This window comes from Physcomitrium patens, chromosome 1 (assembly GCF_059467195.1).
Source record: "Physcomitrium patens ecotype Gransden chromosome 1, ASM5946719v1, whole genome shotgun sequence".
NCBI lineage: Eukaryota > Viridiplantae > Streptophyta > Bryopsida > Funariales > Funariaceae > Physcomitrium > Physcomitrium patens.
In genome coordinates, this window is record NC_143410.1 from 7994588 (window position 1) to 8011947 (window position 17360).

Sequence of the window (17360 nt, forward strand, 5' to 3'; positions counted from 1 at the left end):
ATTGGTCCTTCTCTTCCTGCTGACTCCCGTTATTGGAATCGAATGGAGCATTTCAGTATGCCCCGGCTGACTGTAACGGAGTGACTGAACCTGACCACTCAGTATTTGTACTGGAGTTGGTCGATGCTCCCAATATTCGAGGTAACTGAATATTAATAAAATTCCCCTTTCTTTTTATTTTCACTATATACTCGTGTTACAACACGACACCGGTAGATGTAACCGATATGCAACTGGGTTGATCTGTTCAGAAACAGAAAAGGGGCCAAGCCTACGATAGTCCAACTTGTCACAAGGTCGAGTAGTCTTGATATTGCGACGAAGTAGCCATACCTTATCACCCACGTTGAGTTGTGGTTGCTCCTTACGATATAGATCTGCGTTTACCTTTTGTCGTTCTTGAGCTTCCTTCAATTGCGTCTTCATTATTGCATGTAACTCTGAGAACCGATTTGCCATATCTTCTACTGCAGGATTATCAACTTTTGAAAAATCAAAAGTATCAAGTCGTGGATGATAGCCATAATTGGCAAAGAAAGGTGTTTGTTGCGTGGAAGAATGTATCGTATTATTATAAGCAAACTCTGCCAATGGCAGAAGGGTTGTCCAATCATCTTGTTGGTAGTTGATAGTACACCTTAAATATTGCTCCAAGACTTGGTTTACGCGCTCTGTTTGTCCATCAGTTTGAGGATGGAAAGCCGAAGATAGCTTTATGTCCACTTTTAAAATCTTGAAAAGGGTCCTCCAAAATCTTGACACAAATTGAGTTCCCCTATCTGATATGATATCTTTAGGTAATCCATGATAGCGATAGATATTATCAATGAAAAGCTTAGCTATTTCTTCACCTGTGATAGATTTTGTACATGGCACAAAATGTGCCATCTTGGTGAAACGATCTACTATCACAAATATAGAATCATAAGATCTTGAGCTTAGAAGATCTGTGATGAAATCCATAGAAACAGAAGACCATGGTTGTTCTGGTATAGGTAATGGCTGAAGAAGTGCGTAAGGTCGATGACGAGGAATTTTTGATCTTGAACAAATATCACATGATTGTACAAAGTCTTTGACTGACTTCCACATTTGTGGCCACCAAAAATCTCTTGATATGAGTTCCAAAGTCTTATTATATCCAAAGTGCCCTGCTGCTGGAAAGTCATGACGTGCTTGAAGAACACGTAAACGTGCTTCTCCTTCTGGAACATATAGGCGTCCTTCAAAATATAATAGATTATTCTTGAACTCGAACTTAGAAGAATCATGAGACTTGGAAGAATTATTCTCGATATCATAAACAAGAGGGTCTGAGGACATACTGGACTAGATTTGCTTGAGAAAAGTTGAATCAACAGTCAATGTTGATTTCATTGCTCGGAGATGAAATTGCTCCGATTTCAAGAGGACCGTTCTTTGTTGCTCAAAAGCTGCATCTCCTTCTTTTGGTGCAAAATAAGAACGTCTAGATAGGGCATCAGACAAACCTTGTTGTTTTCCTGGCCGATAAGTGATAATGAACTCGAATCTTGACAAAGACATACTCCAACGAGCTTGACGACGATTCAACACGCGTGCTGACATGAAATACTCGAGGTTCTTGTGATCTGTATACACAGTGACTGGACTAGAAGCGCCTTCTAGATAATGACGCCATTCTTGAAAGGAATCCATGATCGCAAGAAGTTCTTTATCGTGGATCTCATAATTGATCTCGGCTGCTGAGAATTTTCTTGAATGAAAAGCTATCAGATGAAGTTTGTCATCTGTTCCCATTTGTGATAAAACTGCACCCAAGGCAAAATCTGATGCATCTGTTTCCATAAAAAATGCCTTGGAAAAGTCAACACAATATAAGACTGGTGCAGAGACAAACGATGTCTTCAAGGCTTTAAATGCTGCTTCCGCTTCTTGATTCCATTGGAATTTATCTTTACTAGTCAAGCGCGTAAGTGGAGCTGCAACTCGTGAGAAATCTTTGATGAAGATCCGATAGTAATTGGCAAATCTCAAGAAACATTGGACATCTCTTACTGTCCTTGGAATCTTCCAATCTATGATTGTTTGGACTTTCTTAGAATCCATCATGAGACCATCATTTGAAATGATGTATCCTAAAAAGTCAACTTGAGTAGTGTGAAATACACACTTTTCCATCTTGGCATACAATCCTGTATCTCTAAGTTTTTGTAATACTTGACGAACATGTATTTCATGTTCTTCGACATTCTTAGAATAGATCAAGATATTGTCTAGATAGCAGATGACAAAATTGTCTAAGAATTCACGAAATACATCATTCATGAGATGTTGAAAAGCAGCTGGTGCATTCGTGAGTCCAAAGGGCATGACATTATATTCGAAATGTCCATACCTGGTTCGAAACGCAGTCTTCCATTCATCTCCTTTTTTGATCCGTACTAGATTATATGCTCCTCTTAGATCTATTTTTGTATAGATCTTAGCTTGATTCAACTGGTCAAGGAGTCCTGATATCAAAGGTAATGGATACCTGTTCTTGATTGTGATCTTGTTGAGTCCTCGATAATCAACACACATTCGTAAAGATCCATCTTTTTTCTTTACGAATAGAATTGGAGCTCCTGCTGGAGATTTTGAATGGCGTATGAAATTCTTCGCTAAATTCTCGTCAATATATGTCTTGAGTTCACCCATCTCTTCTTGCGATAAATTATAAATTGGTCCAAATGGTGGCTGAGTTCCTTCCTTGAGGTCGATTGAACAATCATATGGACGATGCTCAGGAAGAATATCTGCATTCTTTTTCTCAAAAATGTCTTGATACTCCTGATATTGACTTGGAATGCCACTTGAAGTCTTTACGTTTTCAGAAATAGGTGCAGCATAAATAGCAAAAGTTGATCCTTCTTTTGCTGCGTGTATAAATGCTTTTGCACCTATAAGTACGGGTTTTACTATACTAGACTTATAATTTTTTACTTGGTTGGTAGAACTATTAATAACGCTCTGGGAAAAGTCAAGTTTACGCAAATTCTAATCTATCCGAGGGTTATATTTTTCTAGCCAGGATAAACCTAAAATAACTGGATTGGACGAGGATTTAATTATGTTAAAAGCTATGTAGCTATCATGACCGTCTATTGTTACTTTTATAGGATGAGTTTCATGAGTGACATCTCCAGAAGACAAGGGACGACCATCTATGACTTCTACATGTACTGGTTTAGGTTTCTGTACAAAGGGTATTTTATGACTTTTAACAAATTGTTCATCTAAAAAACATGCTGAGGCTCCCGAATGTAATAAAGCAGAGGCTTTGTAATTCTTAGGTCCTAAATATAAGTCTATTATAAAACAATGAGAGGGTTCTGAGGAGAGGATAGGACCTTCATTAGGAATTGTACAAGGTTCTAGCTGCACGGTCCCTATTGTAGCTGGACGAATCCGTTTTCTGACATGTTGTCTTCTTTGACCGTCGTACCCCTCATTTTATAGTTGTATCGTTTCTTTGGACAATGTTGAGCAGTGTGCTTAGGTTCTCCGCAATATAAACATAATCCTTCTTGACGACGACGAATCTTTTCTTGCTCAGTTAGGGGTTTAAAACGTACCGCATCAATTTATATGTCTTCTACTTCCGAATGTACGTTTGGCAAAGATGTTGATGTTGCCATTGAGTAATAACGTTGAGGTTCCCGTGAATGATTCTCAGATCGAAATTCAAAAAGTCGATTATCACATTTTACCGCAAAATCGATTGCTTGACTCAAAGTTTGAGGATCAGGTAAGTTGAGCATCAATTTCTTTACTTCGTATTGCAATCCATAAAGAAATTGACTGATGAGTGCAGCATCATCCTACTTGATGTCAATTGCAAGTTGTCGAAATTGTGAAGCATACACTGTTATTGAGCAATTTCCTTGTCGCAGAATTCGGATCTTATTTGTTGCAACACGAGTTGCATCGTGTTCACTATACATAGATCGAAAATCCACCAAAAAAGCTTCTAAATTGTCCAATATTGGATTTCATTGTTCAAGAAAAGACGAAAACCACGATAATGCAGAACCAAAAAGTATAGTGCCAATAAACCTGACTTGTGATCCTGGAGTTGGATAGCTTTGCGGTTGAAGTTCAATTGCCAATTGTACTTGATTGATGAACCCTCGAAACTTTGATCTCGTACCATCAAATTTCTCAGGTAAGGCAATTCTTGGTTCTCTAGTGCTTACAGGGTGTTGTACAATTGGAGAAAGAACGTGATTTGTTTTAGATGTTGAAGCAGCTCCGATCATCTCTATATCCCCACTTTCTGCTATTCTTGTTCTTTCATGTGTTGGTGAATTGAGTTGATGCATCGCAAGCATTAACTCCCTCATTTGCTCTTGCATTTGTGCCATTGCACTCTTCATTTCAACAAGCTCTGCCATAATGACACTAAGAAGAAAAATTTGTTTGATACTGCTCAAGACAAAAGAAAAGAAAGACTTGATAACAAAGAAGATACTAAGAACAATATCAGTTTAGAAGTGGGTAATCCGCAAACTTCTAATACGCTTATGCCTTGTCAAGAGAAAGGGGTAATCCACTCTTACTCAAGAAAAACAAAGCTCTGATATTGTAAGTGCACTCTTGTCAATCTGTCAAGGATAAGAACTCGATGAAAAAATAGTTCAGACAAGTAAGCCTTCACTCAAAGAAAAGTAACAAAATATGAATAATAAGTATGTATATTGAAAAGAGAAACTAGAATGGCTATTGCCAAAAGACAAGAAAACTAGAGACCCTTGAAACTAGACTAGAAGCAAGAAAGGAGTTGATAAGAGTGAAGAAGCCTTCACTCTTGTCTCTATATATACTATCTAACTAGGGGCTACGTGGCGACGTTCTATAGGACCTCCAATATGTGTTGACTTTGTAGGATACATGCCTTGACTTACAAGGCAAGTTTTTCTACGTGTGGGCCACATAGTTAGCTTGATCTTCAAGCTAACAACATGTGTGGCACATGGCCAACTTGTTGACCACGTTTCTAATCCAAAAAGTCAATTAAAGACACCTATGAAGTCAAAGCAGCGTCTAGGAAGTTTCTAGGAAGCTTCTATATTAAATATTATAGAATTAACTTACTTTTATCTACTTTTACTTACTTCTACCTATTTCTATATGTAATTATTAGCTTACATGATTATGGCCGTGACACGTAACAGAGATAAAGATCTTTAAGAATAATATATTCTTAAGAATATATTTATTCTTAATAATAATATTATATATTGTTATCTATTTAAAGAATCATTTCTATAATTAATATTTCTATAAAAAAGATAATATCATATACATACATATTTACTTAAATAAGAAGTACCAAATAGGAGATAAATATAGGTAGATTTGATATTACCTTGTGATGAATCTTCATAGATACATATTTGATTTTATACATGTTTATAATTGATTGATGGATTAGAAACTTAGCCAACAAGTTGGCCATGTGTTGCACATATAGATAATTTGTGGTACAAGGTAATAATGTAGTATTAATATAAAAACTTGCCTTGCAAGTTAAGATATGTATTTCAAAAATTGGACATGTGTTGGAGGTCCTATAAAACGTTACTATATCACTCATAATTAGATAGTGTATATGGAAGCAAGAGTGAAGCCTTTTTCACTCTTGTGAATACTTTTGTAGTCCTTAGTCTTATTTTAAGACTTTTTAGACTTCTTATCTTAAGCAATAGCCATTCTAATTTAATATTAGATCATCTTTAAATAATTTTTTAGTCTTTTTGAGTGACATAAGAACTTATTGATCTTTTAGTTCTTTGAAATTTATGTCCTTGATACATGTATAGTATGTGGCCAACTTCTTGGCAAAGTTTTTAATCTATCAATCACATATAAAAAAATAAAAAGTCAAATTTGTACTTATAAAGCTTCTTAGAAGCTACTCCACAAGATATTATCAAATTTATTTTTGTCTACTTATTTTTATTTAAATTCTTTAATTTAGGTAATTATGTATATTTATGATATTTTGTGCATTGCAAATACAACATAGTTTTTTAGCAGCTAGATATTTTAGATATAACTAACTTTGGGGCTTATCTTAAGAGGTTTTTGATAGTCTTAAATATAGAATGAGATCAAAGAATTTGTTCAATCTTGTAGCACTTACCTTGAAAGAAAGACTCTAATTCATTGATCTTATAAACTTCTTCAACTTCTAATTATTTCAAGAAATCTCAATCATTTGTTTTAATAGATTTCATTACAAATCATTTGATCATAAATTCTAAAAACTTCATTTTTGTGATTGAATATTATCTAAACAAGATGAAATATTTTATACCTTGTACAAGAACTATTATAAATGAAGAAACTATCAAGTTTATTTTTTTAATATTATTTATTAAAATCATGGTCTTTTAAATGGTATTATATCTAATCAAGGATCCTTATTTGTATTAAGATTTTAGAAGATACTTTTTAACACATTAAAATTTTATATTAAATTATCTTTAGGTTTTTATCTTCAAACTATTAGATAATTAAAATTTATGAATTAAATTAAATTAGTATTTTTTATATACTATTAAAAAAATTGAATCACTTTCTTATTTTTAGCAAAAAAATTATATAATAGTATAATATTTTTTAATAAAATATATTTTGTAATTATAATTATCATCTAAATTTTGATACTTTTAATATTTCAAAAGTTAAAAATCTAGTTGTAGAGAATTTTTTAAGTAAAATGGTGAGTTTACACAATAATGAAGATATAGTTAAAGATGCTATAGAACATTAAAAGAACATAATAATATTTTTTTTTAGAAAAAATAATATTTTTTTTAGAAAAAATAATATTTTTTCAAAGCTAATAATAAGATATGATTATTCTATTATAAAATCAAGTCCAATTGACCTTTTGACAAGTTTAATTATCAAAAAATTATTCTTTTTATTATCTAAAAAGTAGTATATTTAATATTATATTAACTATAATTATTACAATTAATAAATATTTATTTATTTATTTCATGTATCTATTATTAAGTCTTATTTTGTAATAGATATATTTTTAAAATGAAATTACTACCACATCTTATTGAAATAGATAACATCTAAGAGTTAAAAGTAGAAGTCTTGGATTCAAGGTGAAACCATAATAAATTAGAATATAAAATATATTAACACTAATTTGATATTAGTAAACATACATAGAATCTATCTAAAAATCTTGAAAATGTGTTAAAACTTAATATTTCTTTTCATCCACAATATCCATCAAAACCAAGGACCAACTATTTATAATACAATGATATAAATCAAGAAGGAACAAGCTTAAGCATCAACTTGTAAAATTGCTTTGCAATATAAGGATTCAATAGTTAATAGATTTATTTCAAGAACTATCATTTATAAAATTGCTACATGAAATATTTAGATTGTATTTAGATATGTCATAATTTTAATAAAGATTTTTAAGATAAAAATATAATTTAAAAAAATAATAATAAATAATAGCATATTTGATATTGCAATCTTAAAATATACTTTCAATTCTTAATAATTCTATTAAAGGTACATCCAATATTTCATGGAGTATAGAATGCATTATTCTAATGCAATTATGAAGGCCTTAATAATAATCAATTAACAAGTTTGTCTTCTTGCCTTAGTATGAGTTATTATTAATGATTAAAAGAATCTATCAACTACTTTTAACAAAAATTGGACTTTGTTAATTTATAAAAGAATTTAAGTACTTCATAATTGAAAAAGTGATGTAATAGGTGCTCATGTTTCTTAAGTAAATAGAAATAAATAGAAATATATTAAGTTTAAAATAATTTTTTTAAGAAGCTAAGAAGAAGTTTTGTAGATAAGAAGTTATAAGAAGAAGAAGTTTTATACATTACTTAGTTTTTAATTGCACTATGTGGCTATTGAAACTTATCTCTTAAGTTTCTTACTTTTAGAAAGTTTTGTTGCAAGCAACCTACAACTTGACTACATGTCTTGTGATCCTTTAGAATCTTCTATAAAATCTTCTTTATGGATAGTATATACAGATGCAAGAGTAAAACTATTCTTAGTCTTGTTAATACCTTTCTTTTATTTAAATCTAGGTTCAAAACCTTCTAGTCTCTTTTATTTGGCAATAACTATTTTGATTATTTCCTATCTAATAACTATTTTTTCTTCTCTTACTTTCTCTCTTATTCAATAATACATGATTGTATTGTCTTCTAGATTTTGTCTAGATTCATGTTATTGACATCATTTGCATAAGTTATTTTCACTTTCTATTTATTTTTATTTATTTAAATAGTCATGTGGTTAGGTTTGATTTTTTATAAATAATTATTTACCTATTTACTTATTTAGAAGAAGTAAATTTTATTTATTTATTTATTTATTTATTTATAAGTCTACAAAAACCATTTATTTTTTTAAAATAGAAGTAAAATACCAACAAAGTTAATTGGTGAAATCTGAATTTACTTTTTAAAATTTTAATACATGCTTAGAAATAATAAATCCAAATCTTTAATGTTTAACATCAAAAAGATAAAATAAAAAATGGATCGAAAGCATCTCTTCTTAAAAATGTAAGTGATTTAATTTCTTTCTAGTACATTGAATCTGCAATACTACCTCTATTTATCACTCCAAGGGATATTTTGCTTGAAAGGATCTAAAATTAATTAGTGTGAATCACAAAATATGAATACTCCAAAAACTGTTACTTTCGACATACTTGTCTATAAAGAGACCTAAATTTTGTGAAAAATAGACTTCTCTTTCTTCAAGACAATCTGACCTTGAGAAACTTCCATATACAAAGCTTCCTTTCATCAGTAGAATACAAGTGCATTCCCACATTGAACATGTTAAGTAATCGAAGTGGCTCACTGTGTTTCTGTTGGTGTAGGTCACTTGATTTCTCTATACAGTCTCTATAAGTACTCAATAATCGAAACAAAATATGACTAAGTGATTAGATTTTGGCTAAGCGCAAGTTCATTAGGCATTGAAAAGGGCAGAGCTTACGCATTCCATTGCACGCTTTGACAGGTTTTACAGGCCTGCATAAGCAACATTCAAGATTGACGCTGAGGACCGTGCCGCTGAGGAGACCAGCTGTGGGGAAAATCTGAGCTTCAAAAGCTCCAGTCGACTAAGTATACTGTAATGCGTTACAACCTCGATCTTTCTGTCCTATGCCAGAAAAGTAGGGGATTATATGATTTTAGATGTGATTATTCCACTCTGCAGACTTATCATTTTCTGAAGCTGGAGGTTGGCACTTTCCAAGCTTGCATTTCAAGGCACCGAGAGCGAGCTTGCTGCTGCTGCGGCAAGTCTCTCATATGCTTCAACACAAGGTGGGTATGGTCTGAACATGATCGTGCTCTCGACATGAGAACCTCAGGCGTTACAGGCGATGCACACCTCTGGGGTCACTTGGGTCATTGTAATGGGAGGATTGCCCGCGCTTCTTCTTTGACATCCTACTCCTTGATGGGGTTACAAACTTGGGTGTCACGAATGAGCTAGTGAATGTTCCCGACACGACCTGGTCGCTCAGTCCCAATGACTTGACTGCTTCTGGCTTTGCAGGAAGCTTGGGAATGTCTTCCTCGTCCCTCAACATGGCAGCGATGCGGGACATGGATGGGCGAGCGGACACCGTATCTTGAGTGGACAAGAGCGCAATATGAATTATATTCGTCGCTTGCTCTTCGTCGTAGTTGTTCTCGAGGCGTCTATCCACCATCTGCAATACATCATCCCTACTTTGCAGTGCCCAAGCCTGCACATACCACTTAGGTTAGTGTTCTCCTCCAGTGCGAGATTCATAGCCAGTTCTTAGCTAGTTCCATTGAAATGATTCTTTTGTTTGTCCTACTTTCACGGTTAATATTTTGTAATGAAGGTTCAGGGATTAGAATTTACCCAGCTGAGAAGAGTTTGCATCTCGGTGCCAAGGAGATTAATGTCGGTGTTAGGACGACCACTGACAACTTCCAAGCATAAAATGCCAAATGAAAACACGTCCGACTTTGCTGATAACTGCCCGTCCAGAGCTAGTTCAGGTGCCATGTAACCTCTGCAATTTCAAATGCAGACACGCCAATTAGAATTCACATTTTGCATACTTCGAGGTCTGACATAATGTGGATGCAATGCGAAGAGGCACTTACACAGACGTCATATTCCGAGGTTTGACCTCCCCTTGGTCGTTGCGGAACAGAGCAGCTAAACCCCAGTCAGCAATCTTCGGCTTCATAATCTTGTCCAGCATGATGTTTCCGGCTTTGATACCACCGTGGGCATAAATAGAGTCGGGCTCTTCGTGCAAGTACGCAAAACCATTCGCTATACCCAACAAGATGTCGTACCTAATACGCCAACTCACCATCTTCGAGCGGTCTGCAGTACCACGATGACCCACAATATTCATTCAATAATTTGCAAGCACAAATTTCTGGATGCTGCGTGAGAATCCGGCGTTCATCTATTGGGAAGCGACATTTCTGTTTATGCCAAGCTTTCGAATTAAATGCAGGAATGTGATTGCAGAAACAGTACCGAAAAGAAGCTGAGAAAGGTTCCCATTTGGCAGGTTCTCGTAGACCAGTAAGCGAGAGGTAGTGTAGCAGCATCCTATGAGTCGGACAACATTCCGGTGGTTTGCCTCCATCATGTTCTTCACCCCCTTGACAAACTCCCGCTTTCCTTGTCTGGAATTCAAGGGGAGACGACGCACTGCTACTCCCGTTCCATCCGGCAACTCTCCCTAAACATTTTCACCGTCAATGAGCATCAACAGGCACGGTAAGTTCAATCCAAACACATACAAAGTTGGGGTCAAATGCGAAAAGTCGGGATGTTTTGCCGACCTGAAAAACGGGACCAAAGCGTCCATCTCCCACTTTTTGTCTCAAGTCGAAATCGTTGGTGGCTTGAGCAATCGTTTCAAAAGGGATAACCTTCGCAGCATGATTAGATGCACCTAGTACCTCTGTTTTCAACGAAAACAAAACAAGTCTTCATTGAGTAACAGAATCCAATCAATTCAGCAAAATCTCAATTCAGTCCCAGAATCCAATCGGCAATCATAACGTGCACTTTCGAAACTTATTAATTACCTGAAATAGTTTGTTCGCTGAATGGCACTGGCTTGCTCTTGGACCGATTTGACTGTCTTCCCTTGCACCAACGCCAACAGCAGTAGAGGGCTACCAAAAAGACTACTGATCCCAGGATAGCAGCTACGATATACAACCACAAAAGGCTCGTCTCACCTAGCAGGGATCAACCATCCCATGTTACTCTAGAGAAGTTGAGAATGACTCACTGAAAACCTGAGTAAAGAAATTCCTCTCCGTCTAGTACAAATCTTTTAGTTGAAGATTTGGAACCACTTCTTTAAATTACAATGTGAATTCAAGAGAAGCAAATAGTAGTAGTACCCCCAGTGGTCGCTGGCGCAGTTGTGGTAGCTTGCAACAGAGCTCGACGAGGATGCAGCGTGATGCGCAATATTTCATCCATGATTCTGCGGCAACAGGTCAAATACATATATCACTCACGAGAGATATTATAGTGTAGATTGTATATCATTATCTGAAGAGGCTTGACGAGAGGTAATATTCGGAAGTGAGGGATTCTTACGATGCTGCCTGTTTGTCGAGAGTTATGCTCCCCCAAAATTTTATTTCATTCTACTCCTTGCTGCTGCAGTACAGTCTCTTTTCGTTAAATGCACTTGATCCCTTCAGATCCTGCGCAAAAAATGAGTTCCATGAACTCGCGCAAGTCAATAAACAGTACATGCTTCAATTTAGCTCACAAGAAAGGTTCTGATCTGGTTGTGGCTCAACCGCTTCCAAACTTTCACTTGAGGATTCGCCGTAACCTCCTTGTGTCGTTCTGAAGGGATCAAGCTTGGGAAACAAGATAACGTAATGAAGACTTCAGACACTTGATAACTTCACTCACACGGCGATTCCACATAATTTACTAAACGGCTGTAATATTGAGGTGATGCAGACCACCCTGGGATTCCTGGAAGCATCAGAAGTTTGTACATCAAGCGCACACTTCCACTTTAATATCCAATCTAACAAGGGGTTTCAACCTCATGCGAAGCTCTGATGTCAATTGCTCTAGGTTTGTTGCCCAAGCCGGCCCCATGTCAGGAAAAACCAGACAGGAAAGTAGCGCTGGTTGAAAAGGGAGACATCGTGGAACTTTCTATCCGTTGAAGTCTTTACGCCGATTCTGTCAATCAGGAATCTGGTTCCTATTGACTGGAGAAATACAGGGACGGCGTCGGCTCAAGTTCCCACTACCCTCTGTGTGGGATATGTTCGTGAATGATACAGGTAACCCCAAGGTTCCTACTACCGATCCTAAGAAAATCGTGATCCGCGAAATTGAACAAGCTTTCCATGCATTGATCTGCACTTCGAAACTGTCGTCTGTAGCTTGATCCTGCCGTGCAAACTACAAAAAATCCCTCAGGAGATATTTCATCACCCATGCAATGAAACGTCTAGTGTCATCACACGTATTTCACTAGTGTCCACAGTATGTTGAATCGATGTACGTTTGATGATACTGCGACCAACTGTATAGATGCAAGATATAACTGAGATTCCACGTCCGAAGAAGCAGGAACCAGCATAAATTCGGCGATTCGAGTCGAAACCTTCGAGGACAGCGTTTCCATGACCGATACAAATAAAACCGAACAGCACGAACCGTGAAAAAAAAACTTGATTATTAATAAACAAAACAACAAAAATAAAAAAGCTGATTCACGTACATGAGATGAGAGCAACGACAGCGGCCGACCTCGCAATCACAGCTTTCAGCAGAACTAGCAGAAGAGAGTCTGCAAACGCAACTGCCGTGAACCAAACCAGCGGCGGAAGACTCTGCTGACTCTTCCAATCCCTCAACTACGCACACCAGTAACCGCGAACAAGCCTCTTCCAGGGTCTCAGTCCTCTTAATCAACCCCGCACTACCATCTCAACTCCGGGAAATCGAACACATAACAGACTCCTCGTTCTAGTCCCCCTCCTCCTGCTCCTCCGCTAATCAAGTTGACAAGCAGAGGCGCCTCCACCTCTGCAACGGGTGCAACTTGCAGGGACACAAACTGTGGCGGAACTATGGCCCTAATCAGGTGCCGAAAGGGTTGAACTAGGAAGAGTAGCAGTGCGATTGTAGCAATCCAAGACGGTAGAGAGAAGCGGAGAGACAGACGGAGAGAGAGCGGGAGAGAGCAGGCAGGCAGGCAGGGGAGGGAGCGATGCGGTGACTAGCTCGGTCTTACCCTCTCTGCTTCGCCATTGCAGCTGCCCTGCCTTCCCTTGATTTAACTTTCCCTTCCCTTGATTTAACTTTCCCTTCCCTTGATTTAACTTTCCCTTCCCTTGCTTCAACCTTCCTTTATTTGATTGTTGCCACCCCCTTTTCACCACCTCCACCACCTCAGCTGCTGCCACTGCTGCTTATGAGATCCAGACCCCTCCTTCGCCCCAAATTTAGCACGAGCCGGCTGCCATAACACAGCCCACCCACCCACTCTCCCCCCGTTTCACGCTGCGGTGGGTTCCCCAAAAATTCCTTGTTTTAGGGTTTTTGAGGTAGGAGTAAAAGTCCCAGCGTTTTTGGGTGGGATTGGATTGGAATGGAGTCCATGACGGGAGGTGTGGATGTAGAGGGAGAGGTGTGGATGTACAGAGGGAGAGAATTGTAGTGGAGGGGACTGTTTGAGAGCATGGCAGGTGGTTGTGTGTGGATCCACTTGAAAAAGTGACCTTAGTATGCCATGTAGTATGGAATATAATAAAAACCAAACAAGCTATTCTCTGACGATTCATTAGTAATGTTTGATTTTTTTTTTTTTTTTTTTTTTTTCCCTCCAAAACGTTATACTAGTGTATTTGCAAAAGATTTTTTCTTTCTTGAGAACACCTGAATGCCTTCTCAACAACATCATTAAAAGAAGTATAAATTTTTGTGAGTAAATATCTTTAGATAAAAATTTAAAACCATAAGATTACTTTTGCAATTTTATGTTATTAGAAAATAATATGTTATTGAATTTAATGATCAAGTGATCAATAATAAAAAAAAATGATCTATCACAATAGCAATAGTATTATAAATTATAATTTAAAAAATATAAATAAAATATTTTCAAGAAGTAATATATAAATATATATATATATATATATATATATTACTATGTAAAATATGTTATCAATTTTTTATTCTAAATAATTTTTTTATTCAAATATAGGTACTAAGTCTTAAAACTGAATAATATGTAATATTCATTATTCGCCATAAAAAAACGAGTTTTTTTAAACATCTTGTTTAAACTCTCTTATCTTGTATCAATTAACAGAAAATCAACTTATGATCAACATCAAAAAATTCTATAAAAATCAAAGCAATTTCATCTTTAAATTATAAAATTAATAATTCCAAGTGATTGAATATTTCTTAATCAAGTTTATTCAAGTATGTTTTTAGGCCTTCACATATATGACACAAAAAAAAATTCTATTAAGTTTCATGAGAGTTTTAATTTTGAATTTAATGACAATTTCTTCTACTTCAAAGTACGCTTATATGGTACAAAAGATAAAACACAATTATATGCTCTTCAAACTTATTACAATTTTTGTGAAGTATGATGCTTTAGATATAATAAGCCTTTGGTATAAATCTCAAGAATTTTTTAACGGCTTCAAATATCAAAGACACTAAAAGATTTTATACACTGATGTAGTATTTGTTTAAGATTAAAGACTCCTTATCATCAAGCTTATAGACTTTTCCAATAATTACCTATTCAAAACAGCCATAATCATTTATTTCTATAAAATTTATTATAGATCTTTTAATTTTAAGCTATTATGGTTTTATGTTTATAATAATAGATTCTTTAATTAATATAGTTGATTTTACACTAGATATAAAGATTAGCACAAGTAAAATAATATTTGAGTTTCTATTGCTATTATAGCTTGTCAAGAGATATTATATTAGATAAAGGATCTTAATTTGTATCTAAAGTTTTGAAAAACTCTTTTTAAGATATTAAAGATAGATATAAAGCTAATATTAAACTTTTTATTATTAAAATAATAGACAAACAAGTAGGTGAATCAAGTATTGGAGCAATATTTGTGATGTATCATCAATTACCATCAAGATAATTAGATAATTCTTTTACTATTAGTAATTTTTTTCTATAATAGTGCAATACATTCTTCTACTCAACAATCACCATTCTATGCTAACTATGACAATCATCTATAATTAGATAATTTTGACTTTTTAAAATTTTAAAATTTTTTAATATATTTATATTTTTTTAATTAAGGCCACATACAACAATGAAAGTGTAATTAAAAGAAGGTCAAGGATGACAAAAGATCAATAAAAATGTCTATTGGAAAGAACAACCTCAATTCTAAATTAATGATAAGATATAGTTTTTTTTTTTTTTTTTTTTTTTTTTGTAATATCAAAATTAAATACATTTGCAAAGAAAAATATCATTATAGACTTGAACTAGTTCTTATTAGTGAATAAATCAACTTGATTGAATATAAATTATATCTACTAAATTTAATAAAGATTCATCATATTTTCTACATATATCTTTTTGAATTGTACAAAATCGTAGATATATCAAAATAAACACAATTTTTACCTCTATTAACAAAAAAAAACTCAAAATGTCAAGATTTTAAATTTGAATAAGTGTTAAATTTGAGGCCATGTAAAAATAAATTGAAATATCATATATATATTGGTTCACATAAAATATTAATAAATACAAATGGAAGCTATGTGAGAATTTAATAAATACATTATAACTTGTATTTTTTTATCAATAATTTGCATCAAAATCAAGGATTAAGAATTAAAAATAAAATAATATTAATGAAGGAGAAATAAGTTTAAAAATTAACTTGTAAATGTTTTTACAAACATGGAGAAAAAACAGCCAAAAACTTTATCTTTAGAGATTTCATTTACAAAATTGTCCAATGAAACATCTAAATTATTCAATCTAGATAATATTGGAATTGTAACAATGATTCTTAGGAGAGCTATGTTCTTCCTTAAATAGATATAAAGATATAACTTACTTAATATTATGATCTTAAAATAAATTTCTAATACTTAATAATATTATTAGAAATAAATACTACATCTAATTGAATGTAAAATCTATTGTTTGAAGGAAGTTATGACAGCTGAAATTATAATCAAATAATTAGGTGGTATTCTTGCCTTAATATAGGATATTAATGATGGTTGGAAGGATCTATCAACAACCTTCATGTACAACAAAGTACATAATATGTTGTCAATACTATTTGACAAATCTTAGACTTCATCAATTTATAAAGCAATTTGATATCTCTTTGTAGAACTTTTTTTTTTTAAAAAAGAGAGATAATTTTATAGACATCTATAACTACTAGTATACTTACTTGGATAAATAGTAGAATTAGATAGAATTAAATTAAATTGTTAATGTCTTGATAGAAAGCCTTTTAAAAACTCCTCAGACTCTAATTTAACTTTACATATTTATAAGTAATTAACTAGTTGAAAACTTCACCAATAAGTTAGTCACATTGCACACATGTTAAAAACATACTCTATAAGTTGGACACATGTCTTGCAAATGGAATATGTGTCATGTAGCAAATAAGATATTGCCACATAACTATGTAGTAGATAGTATATATTCAAGCCAAAGTAATGCCTTCTTCACTCTACTCAAAGATTTTTTTGCTTCTAGTTTAGATTAAAGAATCTATAATCTTCTTATCTGAAGCAAAAGCTATTCTAATTCCTTCTTAGATATACATCTTTTTTAATTCATTTTTGTCATATTTCTTCGATATACATATTACTTTGTTTATTTACATTGTTTGAATTATTATCCTAAGCACTAATAAAATAATTCTAAGTAGATGTTTTTTTAAAGAAATAAGTATTTTTATGTTCTTCTATAAATAACTATATATTATAATATCTAAAACAAATATGTATAAATCAACAAGAACAAATCAAAAATATAAATATTATAGACTACAATATATATGCCATAAAATATCTTTAAACATTTTTTTTAAAAATAAGTATAAAACGGAATAATTTCAGTTAAAATATCTATAATATAAGTAGGATGAATAAATAATAATATTTATTTACCAAATATTTATAAAATAGTTTCTATAATTTTTGAATTTCTATAATTATTTGTAGAAAATCAATTACTTTAAATGATCATCAATTTTATTTTTTAT

General features: G+C 33.6%; 1 protein-coding gene across 1 annotated transcript; it reads right to left on the bottom strand.

Annotated features, from left to right (window-relative positions):
- Positions 1-8893: 8893 nt before the first annotated feature.
- LOC112289318 (cold-responsive protein kinase 1) lies at positions 8894-13352 on the bottom strand. The gene is made up of 9 exons (XM_024534450.3): positions 12833-13352; positions 11677-11786; positions 11475-11560; positions 11151-11306; positions 10902-11023; positions 10591-10798; positions 10203-10431; positions 9955-10108; positions 8894-9811 (listed from the first exon to the last, which is right to left on the bottom strand). The coding sequence occupies exons 3-9, from the start codon at positions 11554-11556 to the stop codon at positions 9434-9436; spliced, it is 1329 nt and encodes a 442-aa protein (XP_024390218.1). The 5' UTR covers positions 11557-11560; positions 11677-11786; positions 12833-13352; the 3' UTR covers positions 8894-9433.
- Between the last annotated feature and the right edge of the window lie 4008 nt (positions 13353-17360).